Source organism: Symphodus melops, assembly GCF_947650265.1.
Source record: "Symphodus melops genome assembly, chromosome: 2".
Taxonomy (NCBI): domain Eukaryota; kingdom Metazoa; phylum Chordata; class Actinopteri; order Labriformes; family Labridae; genus Symphodus; species Symphodus melops.
This window is the reverse complement of record NC_136692.1, coordinates 13,805,136-13,820,981: the sequence shown is the minus strand read 5'-3', so window position 1 is coordinate 13,820,981 and position 15,846 is coordinate 13,805,136. Positions and strand designations below refer to the sequence as shown.

At 40.2% G+C, this 15,846-nt stretch overlaps 2 protein-coding genes across 3 annotated transcripts in view; both read left to right on the top strand.

Annotated features, from left to right (window-relative positions):
- LOC306819717 (uncharacterized protein) overlaps window positions 1-4,037 on the top strand; it is a 39,991-nt gene extending 35,954 nt beyond the window's left edge. The window contains exons 61-66 of the mRNA XM_079337222.1: window positions 38-91; window positions 250-571; window positions 770-882; window positions 1,062-1,130; window positions 2,105-2,338; window positions 3,128-4,037. Of these exons, the coding sequence (XP_079193348.1) occupies window positions 38-91; window positions 250-571; window positions 770-882; window positions 1,062-1,130; window positions 2,105-2,338; window positions 3,128-3,274 (939 nt within the window). The 3' untranslated portion in view covers window positions 3,275-4,037. The remainder of the gene's footprint in view (window positions 1-37; window positions 92-249; window positions 572-769; window positions 883-1,061; window positions 1,131-2,104; window positions 2,339-3,127) is intronic.
- A 92-nt stretch (window positions 4,038-4,129) lies between these two features.
- The window catches only part of LOC306819718 (noelin-2-like), a 28,336-nt gene continuing 16,619 nt past the window's right edge, over window positions 4,130-15,846 (top strand). The window contains exons 1-4 of one of the 2 annotated variants that reach the window (XM_079337223.1): window positions 4,130-4,207; window positions 4,965-5,207; window positions 7,607-7,751; window positions 15,125-15,274. In XM_079337223.1, coding sequence (XP_079193349.1) covers window positions 7,608-7,751; window positions 15,125-15,274 — 294 coding nt within the window. In that variant the 5' untranslated portion in view covers window positions 4,130-4,207; window positions 4,965-5,207; window position 7,607. The remainder of the gene's footprint in view (window positions 4,208-4,964; window positions 5,208-7,606; window positions 7,752-15,124; window positions 15,275-15,846) is intronic. The other variant, XM_079337224.1, reaches the window with a different exon arrangement.

The following is a 15,846-nucleotide window of genomic DNA, read 5'->3' as shown; positions in this document are numbered from 1 at the left end:
AAACCCATATTGATCTATTTGTTCTATTTCTATTCAGGGCTCTATTGGTCCTCGAGGAGACACTGGGCCTGCTGGACCGCCAGGACCACCAGTAATTATTGTTTATAATGAATTATTGTAACTAACAGACATTGAGGATATGAAGCACTAACCTATTAAAAACATAACCCATCTGTTTATCTGTTTACTTGTTGCCTCAAGTTTTTTTTCTCACATTCACACATTCTTTCTTCCTTTCTATCTCCTCAGGGATTGCCAGCAGTTGGGATGTCCCCTCTGCCGGAGCGGGGACGCAGGAGGAGAACGGACAGTTTGCTGGATGGTGCTGCACTTGAGGAAGAGGAGGAGCAGGAGGCGGTAGATAGAGGAGAGGAGGAATGGATGCAGGGAGACCAGGCGGGGCAGGATAGTTGGATAAAGGAGAAGGAGAGCAAAGGCATGGAGGAGGTGTTTGCTTCTCTGTCCTCGATGAAAGTCGAGGTAGAGGGTCTGCGTATCCCCAAAGGGACGTACCACAGCCCAGCCCGCACCTGCAAGGAGCTCTGGCTACTCAACCCAGAGCTCCCTAACGGTACTATTTATGTTTATGTATTCAACTATGTCAGTTGCATGTCTGGACTTGTCTCATCTCGTTGTTTTTTACTCTGTCTCACTTTTCAATTTTTCTATTTGGCCATCTGATATTGTGTGTGATTTTCTGTGGCAAAACAGATTTTCAGCCTTGTTTTTTGATCTCTCTGCCCTCCTCACCCTTTTTCTCTCTCTCCAGGTGAGTACTGGATAGATCCGAACCAGGGTTGCCATAGAGACTCCTTCAAAGTGTTTTGTAACTTTACTGCACAGGGAGAGACGTGTCTGTACCCTGACAAGAAGTTCCAGTCTGTAAGTTTCAATACAGAAAAACACAAACACACACGTTCACTTTTTTTTAGCATCTTATTAAACTATTCAAAACCAACGTAAGCTGAATAACATTTAATGACAAGATTAAACTATAATAAATCATTGTTTGATCAGTGATTATGTGAATTTACGGCTGTTTCTTTTTTCTTTCATATTAGGTGAAGTTAGCAGCCTGGAAAGGGGAAAAGCCTGGCTCCTGGTATGGTACATTTAGGAAAGGAAAACAGGTACAGTGTTATGATTTTCCATACTATTAATTTGTACAACATAATACTTCAAACCAATCAAAAATTGCAAAGGAATTTTATAAACACATATCCAAATGCATACAAATGTGTCAAGTTCGAAATGATTACACCGTGAGCAACAGCACTTCAGTAAGGTCTGTGAGCGCTGGTTTTAAGGTTGTCTGAAGTGTTCCTTCAGTATTCGTCTTCTTCTGAGGTTTTTACCCAGGCCTGATGTATAGATCCTACTCTCCCAAATGAGAGTTAAAATGACTCAAAAAAACAGTTACAGAGGGCAAGCTTTGTTACAAAATACACTGTCGCCAACCTAAGCTCTCTGTTGAATCTAAATCAACATCACTTTTCTTAAGATTTGAAAACACACTTAACCATAATCTTTTGAGTTTTTTGCTACAGTTTCTATTTTAAGACAATTTGCTGAGATGATCATAATGAGCAATGTGTTTATGAAGTTGGAGTTACCTTCCTTTCGACAGGTTTAACCTTCTGTTATCGGCCTGGAGTCTGGAGACTTGACTAATTGGAAGCTGGCAGGTGCATCTGATTCTCAAATAGTATGGTTTATTTGAGAAGATTTTCACTCAGCCTGTAATAAGAAAGGCCATAAAGTGAGCAACATTCAAGTATGTTCTAAAAGAACAAAAACTGTTGCTGCTATGAAACAGTATGACTCTGTGGTTCATGGTTTAAACACATGGTTAGTCTGGGTTAATAAACCTTCTCATGCCAAACGTCTTGACACAACATTTGAACAAATAATCAGAGGCTTTTGGTGAACTCAGTGTAATAATGTTAAATTTGATAATTCAGTAAAGTTGTCTTGCCAAAAACCCAACGTTCTCCGTCAATGAAGTGTTGACACTCTGATAGAATTAAATGAACACAAATTAAGTGTGCATAACTAATTGTCTGTGTACTATACATGTTGGAGTGATCCTGGTGTTTTCTTTCAGTTCTCATACTCGGGGTCTGATGGTGTTCCAGTCCATGTTGTCCAGTTGACCTTCTTACAGCTACTGAGCGCAACAGCCAAGCAAACCTTCACCTACCACTGCCTGAACTCTGCCGCCTGGCTGCATGCTGCCACCCACAGCCATGAACATGCAGTGCGCTTCAGAGGCAGCAATGGAGAGGAGCTGACACACGAGAACACACATTACATCAGTGCACTGTACGACGGATGTCAGGTAAATCACACAGACACAAATTGAAGTGTTAACTTCAGTGATAGTTGTGGCAGTTATTTTAGATTGAGTGTTTAGACAAAATAGGCTCATTAGTTTAAATCGTATTTTAATCAATTTGACCTTTTATGGTTTTTAGTCTTGTTTAAGTCAACAGCAATTCAGTACATTTCATTTCAGTTTTAGTCTATGACTTTTAGTCAGAGCGTTTTCTGTCTTCTAAAATAATTCGATTAACTCAAAGGCTTCATATTAAACAGCTCATTGTGAGCCAAATTCAGTTTTTCTGTCTGGTGTGGACACAAGCCAAAGCACATTTGAATTACGGATTTGGAAATTATTAATGCACCACTACTCCACTTTTCCCTTGTTCCTCGTCCATGTCTACACATTCAACACAAATGAAAATTTGAATGTGGTTGCAGTATAAAGATGGTGTGTCAGGTTGTGCTGTGTTGCTGGTGGGCTGTTAGGACGCTACAATTTGAAAAAAAACTTGAAACAAGCTGATTTTGTTTTTGACACAAACGTGTGTCACATACTCTTAGGACACGATGTTAGCCTTATAACATCCTTATAACGTTAGTAATAAAATGATATTATACACACCCTATTCACTCAGGCTGATGTGAACCCGTTAACACTTGTTATGGTGTCAGCTTCTACTCTCTTTGTCGCTCCACACCAAATGTAAAAAAAGTGGATTCAAATATTTTTCCTATTTTTCATTAACGAAATAAATACTTGAGAACACTTGTTTACTGATGGATGGATTATGTTTCTCTCCTGCAGACACGCTCAGGGCAAGAGAGGACACTGTTGGAATTTGATGCTCCACTGTCCAACACGCTCCCCATCATCGACATCTCCGTGCCTGATTTTGGGAAGGGAAACCAGAAATTTGGTTTCCAAGTTGGCCCGATCTGCTACAACGGTTAACGAAGCCGAGGGTGGGGCTTAAAAAGGGAATTATTTAATAGGAAAAAAAAGAGCCATGGACACTTTTTTACATGCAGGGAGAAAACTACATTCAAGACTTACCTGGAGAAAATATTTATAAGTTGATTTACCTACAACAGTGTTCCTTCATTTCAATTTTATTATTTTATGCAGATGTTCATTCACTCATTCATTCTTCTTATTGATCTCATTCATTTTCACATCTTTCTCATACACATTGCATTGACTGTCAGCTGTGCCATTCGTTTTTTTGAGTCATTCCTCTTTGAAGGAGTGATTGGTGCTCCCACTGTTTCAGCTATTTCTATCATACATTTATTAATCTATGCACTCAATCAAACATGCCTATAAATAGTATGATCAGTGAATCCTCTTTACAAATACAGAAACATCCCATTTCAGGCACATCCACTCACCATGTAATAACATGTTATTGTCAAACCTCAACTTGTTGTGTTTATTCTTGTTTGTTGTTGTAATTATTTTGTTGTTATGAACTGTAATATGATGTATATTGTAATTCATCACGGTGCTGTTATGTAGTTCCTTACAGGAGTGCATTATTATGTAAAAGGGAATTGGGGCAGTGCATTTTTTTTATATTGTGAATCCATGTTATATATTTCTTAAACATTTCAAACCAAACTGGTACATGATTGCCTCAATGTCTTTCTATGCTTAGTTTTGTGGGGAAGTGACTAACATATTTTAATAAAAGTACATAATGTACATTTAAGTGACATGATGGGATTTTGTTTTATTGAGTGTGACAAAAAAGTAATCTCAGGAGCAAAGAGACACTTAAAATTCTCCAATTTCATAAAGACTGAAATCTGAAAGGGTTAATGTTGTTAAATAGTGACTGTGGTCTGTGGTCAGCACACATCACACAGCAGGCTGGATGACATGAAGGTAGTGTTACAAGTGGCTGAAATTTCTGCAAATATTAGAAATACGTTTGAAATTCAAAAATATGAGTCCCTGCTGGCTGCTTTCACAAGTTTTTGGAGGTTTGTGTTGCTTTTCCCCGTCCTGTTACATCATTTTAAATTGCTTAGCATGTTTGGACGTGCTAGCTAGCTTGTTTCATGTTTGGTCTGTGATTCAACTCTGGCACAAAATATATCTTACTCGTTAGCGAGTAGATATTTTTGCACCTTGCTAGTTCACGACAACAGTTGTTGTGCACAAACATGACTCTGTAACATATTGGGGAAAAAAAACAACTTTCAAAAAAGTGGTCTGGCTAAAATATTTAGACCCAAAATTAATTACAAAAAGGTGCCACTGAAGTATGAAACAGTATAATTTGCCCATTAAATACAACTAAAGGTGGGGCATTTGTGATTAGAGTAAATGTGACTACTATTAATTAATCCATTTATTAATTTCCCTTAGAAAACTGAAAATGTACACTTTCTAAAAATGTATTTTTCTCATATATATATATCATTACTGAACTGACTGCTAGTTTATATCAATTGATCTGTGTCAAGTGCACCCATGTAATCCAGTTTGTATTTACGTAACACATTACCATCCTGTTCTCCAACTCCTCCTTCTCTATATCACTTTTTTCACTTACCCTGAGACACTTGTCCTCTCCACTTAGACTGAGTAGTTGTCTTCACTATGCAGCTGACGCCAGGACTGTGTTCTTCCTTCACAGCCAGAGGGGATCCACTCACTCCATCCTGACCTCCGCACTAGTTCATAACCCTGAGGCTAACTAAGGGAGGTGTGCAGTGTCCAGCTGGTACCTGAATTTGGAGAGGGTTTTTTTTTTTTATACCTGTGCTGAACTAAACCTTGTTCAAGACTACTGGGAACTGCTTGTGAGAAGAGAGTTGTGATGGGTCCACCTGATGTCCTTTGGGTGATTCAGCTGCTGTTTACTGTCTGCTCATGTAAGGTAAGAAACACACACATGCTGCCCTGATGTCCACGACCTCATCACTCATCACTGTGAAGTGAATTAAATGCCATTTTCAAACTTTAAATTAAATTTCATAGGAAATAATAACTGGAGAATAACTCATAATTCTATACTTTTCGGAGATAAGTTTCTCAATTACTTTTATTATTTGTCCTTGACTTCAAAGAAGGAGACATAAAAGGAGTAAAGTTTGATAGGAAAAAGAATAACACTGTGGGAAAAAGGAAAGCATCTCCGTGTTTCTAATTCCCCAAAACATGTTTTGTTAAATATTTCCACCATAGCATTTGCAAGAAATTAAAGGCTTCAATGATCAGCATCATAGAAAAGTATAATTGTTCAATTGGCTAGTAGAGGAGTTCAGTCGAGCATCGAGAGTTTACCTGCCACACACTAGTTTAAATCACATTTGAATTTCTGTTTTTAAACTCATTCACTTTAGACACGTAGATGCTATAAAATGCCTTGTTTTTGCTCTTTGTTGTTGCTTAAACAGTATGGACTGTTCGTCTCATACTGTATCTAAGTTTGCAATTTACAACTTTGTTCTTTTCTTCTATTTTACAACACATTATTATTCTACATTTCCTCAAAATACAGAGATGAAGCTACCTGAGTCAGTGACTGTAAACAAAACCCTCTAGGTGTTTTACATCATTCAGTGGTCGTGTTGGCTCTTTGTGCCCCTTCATCTCCCGTCGCCTGTGTTAGCCCTAAGTGCTGCTGATTGAAATATTCATGTTAGTTCAGCATACTCGCTGAAGGCTATTTTATGTATAATCCATGTGGATCCTGGGGGCTCTTTTCTGAGACAAGGAAGCGTAGGCATGTAACCGCTGATGAGAACAAAGGCTCAATGAAACATTTAGTGTTTCTTAGTTAAATTGTCAGCATATAATCGCTCCAGGCATGAGCCACAGAGTTGTTCTTGTGTAGCCGTGTTGTAGCGTTGGGTTGTTGCTTTTTGCCAGTGGAGGTGCTCTCTCTCTCATCTGCTGTTAATGCTGCTGAAAAACCTTTGTTTAGTCTCATTTTAAAGTTGAAAATGGATGCATCAGGTTGAACTTCCTAACTGTCACAACTAAGCATGTGCAGCACATCTATTGAACACAAATAAAACATGTTTACAGGGACACTTTGTTAATAGTTTATGATGTATACACTTATTATGGAATTGGGACATTCCTCGGCTCAGCAGATTTTTTAATTAGCTCCTTTTCATCTTTGTCCCTGGGCAGGTCAACACAAACACTGCACAGCACAGAAGTGGCAAATTGGCTGGATTTTGTTTTGGGAGTTCATTGCTGCCATGGAAACACAGCAGACATAAATCAAATAAAACATCCTCTGAGTGTCTTTCTGTTGAAGTTTAATCAGACCCGGTGAGGAACAGCTTATGCGAATAGTTTGAGGTTTGGAGAGGCAGCCGGCCACATGGTGGCAGCGTTGCATCAGTTGGCCTGTGAAGTAAAATTCTACACATAAAAATGCGCACACATATACACACAAACAGACAGGGGACAGGTCAATCCATAGCATTGTGCTTTCTTGTAGCCGTTTGCATTTAATCAATACAAAGGAAAGAGGGGGAAAGGACACCGAGCTGTCAAAATCAATGTGTTCGCTTTCATAGATAAAGATGAATGAGGGAACATAAGTGGAGGACAAAATAAGCTGAAAACGAGTAAAAAAAAAAAAAAAAAGAAGTAGATTATAAAAGTCAGAAAAAAGGAAGGTTATCTGCTTGTTCATTTTGGTGAATGTTCAAGAGGAGAATTTGCTCATTTCATGAATGAATTAAGAGGACAAAATTGTGTGGAGGATGTGATTTAGTGTGTCTAAAGGGAGAGAAAGAGAGAGAGGGAGAGACAGAGTGGTGAGGGAGGGTGAAGCAGAGAGTTAGTGGATAAATGAGAGAGAGCAGTGCTGGCTCAGCCACAGCGTCTTACTGCCAGGCGAAGAAAGCAGTCCAGGAGATGCACACACACAGGCAGACACAGCGCTCAGTAGGGTCTTACCAGCTGTTTCCTGGAGTATCCTCTGCAGCTTGAGCCTGTAGACTGTGGATGTTTGGACTTGTTGTTGCTGCTGCACATGGAGGCATCTGGAGTGTATTGTGCTCCAGGATTTATTCTCTTACCTGTGGCAGTGTAGGATTTGGGACTTGCTGTGGCGACACCATCAAACTCTGACTTTGGATATTAGACCATAAAAACTCTTCCTGAAGGTTTTTTTTTTTGGTATTTTTTTAACCTGTAGCATCATGTTGTGCACATGCTGTTTTTTAGCATGACTAATCTTAAGAGTTTGGACTGTGTGTGAAAGCCAGCTAGAGTCTCAGTGTTTCTGTTTGTGTGTGGATGTGTTTGCATCAGGATGAGTGTTCCCATGTTAAAGATTGGCGCGGTGCTCAGCACCATGGCTATGGTAACAAACTGGATGTCCCAGACTCTGCCGTCGCTGGTCGGACTCAATGGAACCATAATCTCCCCCGATGGCACACATGAGCGGATCGTCAGTGTATGTATTCTGTTAATATAAACACACTTGCAAACTGAATGAACTGTGTTTTAGGACAGAAAATGTGCTTCTTCTTTTTTTGACGATATAAGTTGAATTTTCAGATGATCTAAGATGTGTAGTTAAGACTCAGTTTAAAATCACAGAGGGTTTGTTTTCATCACCCAGCAGCTGGGGTTATCTTGTGATTTTTCAGTGTGCACTTTCAGTCAGCTGTTTTGTAAACATCAGCCACCACGCTCTATCTATGTAATCACATACTGTACGCTTCTCGAATGTGAATAATCAGAGAGAAACTGCTGCTTTTGAATTGCTAAAAAAAAAAAAAAAAAAACACCACCCATGCATTCTGACATGAAAGGGAAAGTCACATCCGGTGATGAACACAATCAGGACAATTTGCAGCAAAATGCAGCAGATGTTTAGATTGGCTCATTGAGAGCAGTGTATGTCACAGTGTGAAATGAAAGCATTGAAAGATAAATACTCAACATTTTTGTTTATCAGTCAGAAGGAACTCATGTACAGTATGTTTGTCTCAATACACGAATTGAGACAGATGGATCTTTGGTATTAATCCACTCCAGAGCAGTATATAAGTGTGTAAATGCACCTATACATACAAACAAAGGTTAATACTTAATTTTCTTAAAATAAACTTTAAAAAAAATACAGGACTGTAAAATGAAGAGCAATACGATTGTACCGGAAAAAAACTGATGTCAGTGATGACGATTCAATGATATGTTTGGAATATTTTTCAATTATTTATTTTGAATTACCATAAATTGCACACAAACTCCTGAACACATCTCTCTCTCTCTCTCTCTCTCTCTCTCTCTCTCTCTCTCTCTCTTAAAGTATGCCTGAGCAATTTAAAAATAACGAAACTTTTTGTTCATCCCAATTCTTAATAATAATGCAGGCTATATTGTTTTAAAACACGTATTAACGTATCAACTTGAACCACTGCTACACAAATGCGCACAGAAGACACACACACATACAGGTTGAGTTTATAAACACGGGGGTAATAGGATTGCTTTCCTGATGACTTCCTGGGGTGATATTTCTTCTGTGGAAAGCTGACTCACCCGTGAGATAGCCAGCAATTTGTTGGCCTAGCAACACCTTAGAAACCCCCAGGAAGGTGTACATACATAACACAGGTATCTTAACTCGATGTATGCTGTGTGTGTGTGTGTGTGTGTGTGTGTGTGTGTATGAGTGTGTGTTTGTGTGTTTGTGCGGGCTTTGGGCTTTGCATGATTTAGCTCTCTGGCATGAGAGGCACCTCACAGCTGCTATGTGACTGTACTTTGCAAGTTCAGCAAAGTGCCCACAGTCTGATGCAAGCAGACGCCTACACACACACACACACACACACACACACACACACTCACAAACAGAGACGAGCGCTGGCTGGGAACAGATGGAGATGTAAGTGGTGCAATGTTGCTGTTTCTTGCTGCTTCAGAGGATGATGGACAGAGAATCTCTTAAATCTTAAACTGTTGTGTTGCTGCGAGTCACTCTGATGGCTGGATGTAATTGTGAGTTAGATAAGCAGTTCAAACCTCGTCTGATCACACAAGCGCTGTCAGAGGAGCTCAGCTACTTCGTCCTTCACCGCACCTGTCATGCCCAAAATGTGTTCAGTTCTTTTAATACAGTCGTTAACACAACATAAATACATAAGCCAGGCATTGTTTTGATATTGTATAAAATGATTCAATTCTTTGTTTTAATGGTTCAGCCATCCTGTGTTTCTCTTTTGTTTGACTGCTAATCAGTACTGTTGTTGTGGACACTGATTCATCCATACTGTAAGTCTATCATTTTCATTTCAACCAGTAATTCAGTCTCTAAAGCTCTATGTTAGCGGATCAATAGCTCTGCAGGTTTGGAAGGACATACACGTACTGGAGAAACTTAACTGGGATGAAGGTGTAAAAGTCTCACTAATGCATGTCTGAACTTAATCCTAAAATTGTCAACAACTCAATCCTAACAAAAAGGATTAATGAACTCACACAAGAAAAGCGGCCAAGCATCTGGCTCGGGCCAAATGTTTCTTGTTTTAATTCATTGTTATTGTTTTTTCTTGTACAGTGTCTCAGGAGCAGTTAAGTTGCCATTGAAGTCTGTTGTCCAGTTTACGTTGACCCTGTTTGGCCCTTGAGTTAATCAGTGATTGAGTTTTTGACGGCCCTAATTTAAAATGATAAATAAAATACTAGCAGCCTCTATATCTATGTGTTGAGTCATACTGATGGGGGCAAAAATGGTTTGGCCCAACATGAGGACTCAATTCTGTAAAATTAGCTCCCTACATAAATGACTCTGATTCCTCGAATGAATACCCTCATGGCTAAAATAACCTGTTACACTTTGTAAGTATTATTCTTCCTCCACTGCACTGACTCTAACTGTTCAATTCTTGATGAAATTTACTTCTTACTTCTACTTTTATACGTCTGCACTGATCACAACCAGGGGATCTGCCTGAGTAGATTTTTTATCATCTCCCAGTCGGGTGAAATGAGCCCTTAGGTGCCATATGTCCTCCTCTGTTAAATCACATCGAGCATTCGTCTCAAGCAATGCTTATATTCTCATCCAAACCACGTCTTGCTGTTTAAAACCCATTTTAGCCCCGTCACCTCCATTGTCAACATGACTTCAAGGTTAACACTCCAAACACAGCTGATTGATTTATCTAAAGTTTCCCCTCCAGGCCTTCACCTTCACTCCCTGCACCTCCTCTTGTGCAGCCGTCCTCCCAGCTTCCTCCTCTGTCAATTCTCTTTTCCAGGGTTTATAGGGCAGCTTCTCCGTGATATTATTGTGACAGGCTGGTGCGCAGGCATGGAGCCATTCCTTTGTATTGTTCTGAAATGTTCAAACTAAGTAGGTCAAGCAGAAGACCTGCTTAAATCTCACAAAAATGAGCTCACTTGTGCTCTCATTTAATGTGTTGGGACTCTGGTTGGACACTTAGACCCCAGGGAACAATTTGCGTCACCTCAGCCCTACCTAATGAGCTCAAAAATAACCCAAGAAAAGTTAAAAAAGTCATCAAATAAAAACTTAGGGGGGCGTTTTGGATCTATAAATACATGTTTATATACATTTATATGTGTGTGTGTGTGTGTGTGTCGTGGTAACCCTAAAAATACATGCATGTTGATGGCATTGGAAATTATGTGCACATTTCTCTTGTGTGCTAAAAATAAGTCCGTGAGACCAAATGATGGCAGTTAGAATGTTTAAACCCAGCAGCGACTGCGTGCTCAATTTTGCAATTCAAATACTCTTTAATGCACTGTAAAACTCAGACCATATGCCCCGATGAACAGCATCTGAATTCATCCTTCAAATTGTATTCAAATTTAAAGTTGTGTTATTTCAGAAGCCAGACTGTAAAACTTTCATTGGCCACTTTGGGGCCTCAAAGCTTTAGTCACAACTATTACATATCATCTTTATTTAAAGGCAGAGTCATAGCGTTGTCCTAATTCCTGGTGACTGTGTCTGTAGAGAGCTTTTCCTCTACCTGTCTGTTTACGTTTTCTGCTGTTTTAGTTGACTTTAGGTACGTCATTGGATGGGAAGAAAGTCTATTTTCCCCACGCCAGGACAGTTTGCAGGTCAGTTTAGAACTGGACACGATTTAGCCATTGGACATGATTCAAACACATGACACCTATTTGAACATCTTTTTTTTTTTAAAGGATTATTTTTGGCCTTTTTGCCTTTATTGATAGGACAGATAGAGTCGGAAAGGGGGAGAGAGTGGGGAGAGACATGCGGGAAGGTGGCCACAGGCCGGACGCGAACCCGGGCCGCCCGCGCGAGGAGTAAAGCCTCGCAACATGGTACGCGCGCTGTCGCTGCCGCTGAGCTATCGGCGCCCCTATTTGAACATCTTTATTGGCTTCCAGTTTGTTACAGAATCAAATTCAAACTATTCCTTCATGCTTATCCAAGCATTAAATGGTATGGCACCACAACATCTGTCTGACCATGCTCACTGACTACAGCCCAATCAGATCCCTCAGATAAGCAGGCATGGGTCTGCTGAATTTACCTCCAGTCAAAAACCAAGTCTGGTGCATTTAGTCACCATGCTGCTAATCTGTGGAACAAACTAGCTGCTGACCTGAGGTCTGCGGAAACTTCAGCTTCTTTTTAGAGCCGTCTTGAAATATTGCTTCTCTCTCGTGCCTCGTGGCTGCCAGTTCCCTTCTAAATGTGTTTCTGTGTGTGTGTGTGTGTGTGTGTACATATGGTCTCTGTGTATTCTAGTAGAAACAGGTGTATGCATACCTTGCATTGGATGGTGCAAACTCCTTTTATAAATGTGTCTTGGATTTAAAAAGTGCTTTTGAATCTATTTGATGTTTTTTTTGAATGAGTTGATATTGTTTGTTTATTTTTTTAAGCACATTGAGTTTAGGTTTGTATGAAATGTGCTATAAAAGTTAAATTGAATTGAATATGATTCTTTAAGCACTTGTTGCTTTGAGCAACCCCTTTATATTTTTTATTGACAAATTAATTGATCGGCTAGTGACTGGAATCAGCCGATTTTCAGCTTGTTCATATGTGATCCTATCAAGCACATCAACATTAGCTAGTTCAAGTTGGATGTTAAAATGATGTCAAGCTTATGCTAAAAAAATTTTTTTTAAATAAATTGTGGTTTTAACTGGCTCTGGTGAGAGTAGAGTCGTGCTCTGTGAGTTGGTTTAGTTGTATATTTTTCGGGCACTTTTCTGGATGCTCTAGGGAGCTGGTGACTTTTTGCTGGATAGAACAGCAGCTCTGGCTGTGGATACGAGGATGGAAAGTCTCCAGTACTGCTGATAGCTTTCCTGGACGCAGACCTGTGGGAGATGTCACCGCTGATTTAAGCTGCAAATGAGAAATATCCAATTTACTTACAGATGTCTATGGTGCAGTTGGGTATAATAAAATACAAAAAGGGCGTGCACTCATCTTCTTACAAACCTAGATGGACAGTTAAATTACAATATGTGTCTTGCCAAGAGCTCCTGAAACCCTGCAGAGATTTACCGGCAGGATGGAAATAGAAACACTGTTAAAAGCGAAATATTTGTCCACCTGCTTAAAAAAACAGCCTGACCTGAATAGCTCACTGACAGGATGAGGAAATGTGTTATCTGTTTGAAAATGTACCAAAGACACTGCTTCAATCGAATGACTCAGAGGATGCTTGGGAAAAACAGATGCAAAAGCAGATTTACACCAAAGTAGCCAAAAAAAGCATCTCACAGTGATTAAAATAGATGAAACATTCCAACAACAACATCAAATAGAACTTCAAGATTCCCTTTATTGTTCCTGCTCGGAAGCACAAATAACTGCATAAATGTTACAGTTGTATTTCTTCGTCATTGTCATCTTCATCATATGACAGTTCAGCCTTTATTAATAGATTTCTACAGAAATGTCCCTCTACCTATGCTGTGAGCCCATTTGAATATGCTGCATATTGGCTACAGGGTGTGTGTGCAGCCGGGAGGAAAGAAGCTCCTGAGGGATGTAATTCATGGACATTGTTCCATAACACCCTTATACTTATGGAGCATGAGCTGTTTGCACATGATAGAAGCACATTTGGTGGATATTTGTCTTATCTTGTTCACCATGCAGGAAGGAAGGGGGACATACTGTACGCTCCAGTTTTCAGATGAAGCAAAGGCTAACAATTGGTTACAGACACAACTACAGCCATGGGTGTTATGTATCCGGATGACCTGATTATAAACAAGTGTGTGCTAAACCTGTGCTAAGGAGTCAAAAAGACAAAGAAAAGGGCTAAAAGCAACGAAATTGCGCTGCCGAGCAACTGAACCATTACGCAGTCATTTGGGAAGAATTGGTTACACTATGCAGGTTGTTCATATCTCTACATAGGCACGTTCAAGCACCTCTGTAACCATGGCTGCTGCTTTTGTACTTCTAAAGGATTTTTTTTTTTGCAACTTCTGAGTCTGGAAAAATGACCAGAGCCACAGCGGGTTGAGCATTTCTTTCAAGCTTCTGTTACTTTATCTGTTAAGCAATTCTCTTTTTGACTTCAGGAGGAGTATACCTGTAGATACATCATCCACAAACATTTCTATTTGTGTGCCAGGAATTCGTATGCAGTGTGTCTCCTCTATGAACGGTTAAAAAAGAAAAAAAGATGCCGCAACAAATTCTGGGAGTTGCCCTCTGCCTGCTTCAATGAAGAGTAAATACTTCCCCTGACTTCTCTGTAGCTGTATTTCCTGTCTTTGTAGTAGTTTTTCCATTATGTTCTGTCAAAAAGTGCATCCTGCGTGCTCGTGTGCTTGATCTGTGGCAGTTGAAGTTAACATAAGCAACAAGGACTGAGGCAGGTTGGCGAGCCCTTGACCTCACATGCGGAGGAATTGATTGACATTTGAAACAGGCCACGGTGATGGCCTTGTTTTGCTTGGTTAACAGCCAAACTGAGAAAAAAAAAGGTTTTAGAAACTCGACTCTCCTGCGCTTTGGAAAACTTGAGCAAATAAAACTCAAATGCGGGACATCGTCTCAATGTGAGGGACGTGGGATAGACACAAATCGAGACATCTGGTCTCCCTGTTCGTGATCCGTGAACAGCCTTCCTCTAAAATACAGCCATTCTGTGTCAAACTCAGATTTCCACGCACAAGCTGCACGTTTCATGGCATGCTCACAGCAGTACGCACACACACACACACACACACACACACACACACACACACACACACACACACACACACAATCTGACACTTCAGTGGCATCATGGCAGTGTGGATGTGAAGTGCCCATCATTAGAGGCGAGAAGCATTAAACTACTGAAGAATAAACAGGCCGTTTCTACAAATATTGTCCTCTTGCCTGAAAGTACCTTTACCAATTTTTGCTCCCATCCACTTGAGTGTTTTTTACGCTCCCTCTCCCTTCTCAATGGGAGGACAGTATGTTCAAATATTTAATGCATATTCCTGTAAAATGTTTGGTTTGGGTGCAACACTAAAAAGATTTTAAAAAGTTTTGTGATTAAAAGTTTGGCTTGCCGTCATGTAAGTTACTAAGAGACTGTTTTTTCTGTTAATTGCACTTTAAAAAAAAAAAAAAAAAAAAAATTGGATCTGGAAAAAAATCACAATCGACAGGTCACCCCCTGAAAAAGTGGAAATTAGACAAAGAAATTGCAATCAGTGCATATCTTATTAAAAACAGTATTAACTGAATGTCTGACGTCGCTGATCGTCTCTATTGAATACACAGCTTACGTGTGTATCCCGCCGTGACTATATTAACATGAAGCCTGTGTGTGTGTATTTGTGCAGGGTTTGTATCCAGGCTCGGAGGAGGGCTGGCAGGTGTACAGCACCGCTTCAGATCCTGATGGCAGGTGCGTTTGCACGGTGGTCGCTCCGGCACGAAACCTCTGCAAACGAGACCCACGGAGTCGACAACTACGCCTGCTGACTGAACAGGTGTGTGTGTGCGTGTTTTTGTTTGTTTGTCTGGCTCTTAAGCGCATCCCTGCATGTTTCAGCGGTCAACATTGTGATGCAGCACGGGGGGAAAGGCACCGTACTGGAATGAAATATTCACTGGACTGTCTCTTTGTTTTGACACTTGGAGAAACACACATGAAGAGACACGCACAGACACACACACACACACACACACACACACTGAGGTCTCACTGACAGATGTATTCCTGATACATCAGTAGCTGTAGCCTCCTAAGACTCCCAGTCATTCAACTTGCCAAAAGAGTTTAAACTCAAAGGAATCACTGACAGATGGGGTGCGAGGAAACATTTCATTTCTGTTCTATATGCAGCACGCAGCTCCTCATGCAAGTGCGCTTTAATGTGCATGCATTTGTGTGTTTATGTGCAGATTTGCATCCAGCAGAGTAAGCACATTTTCTTCAATGTATATATGTGTCCTGAGACAGAAAATAAATGTGATTTGTGACAGAAGTTGATGAATTATTGAACACCGTCAGGCCTGCAAACATTTTTCCATAGCATGCACGTCAGCCAGGCTCACACAT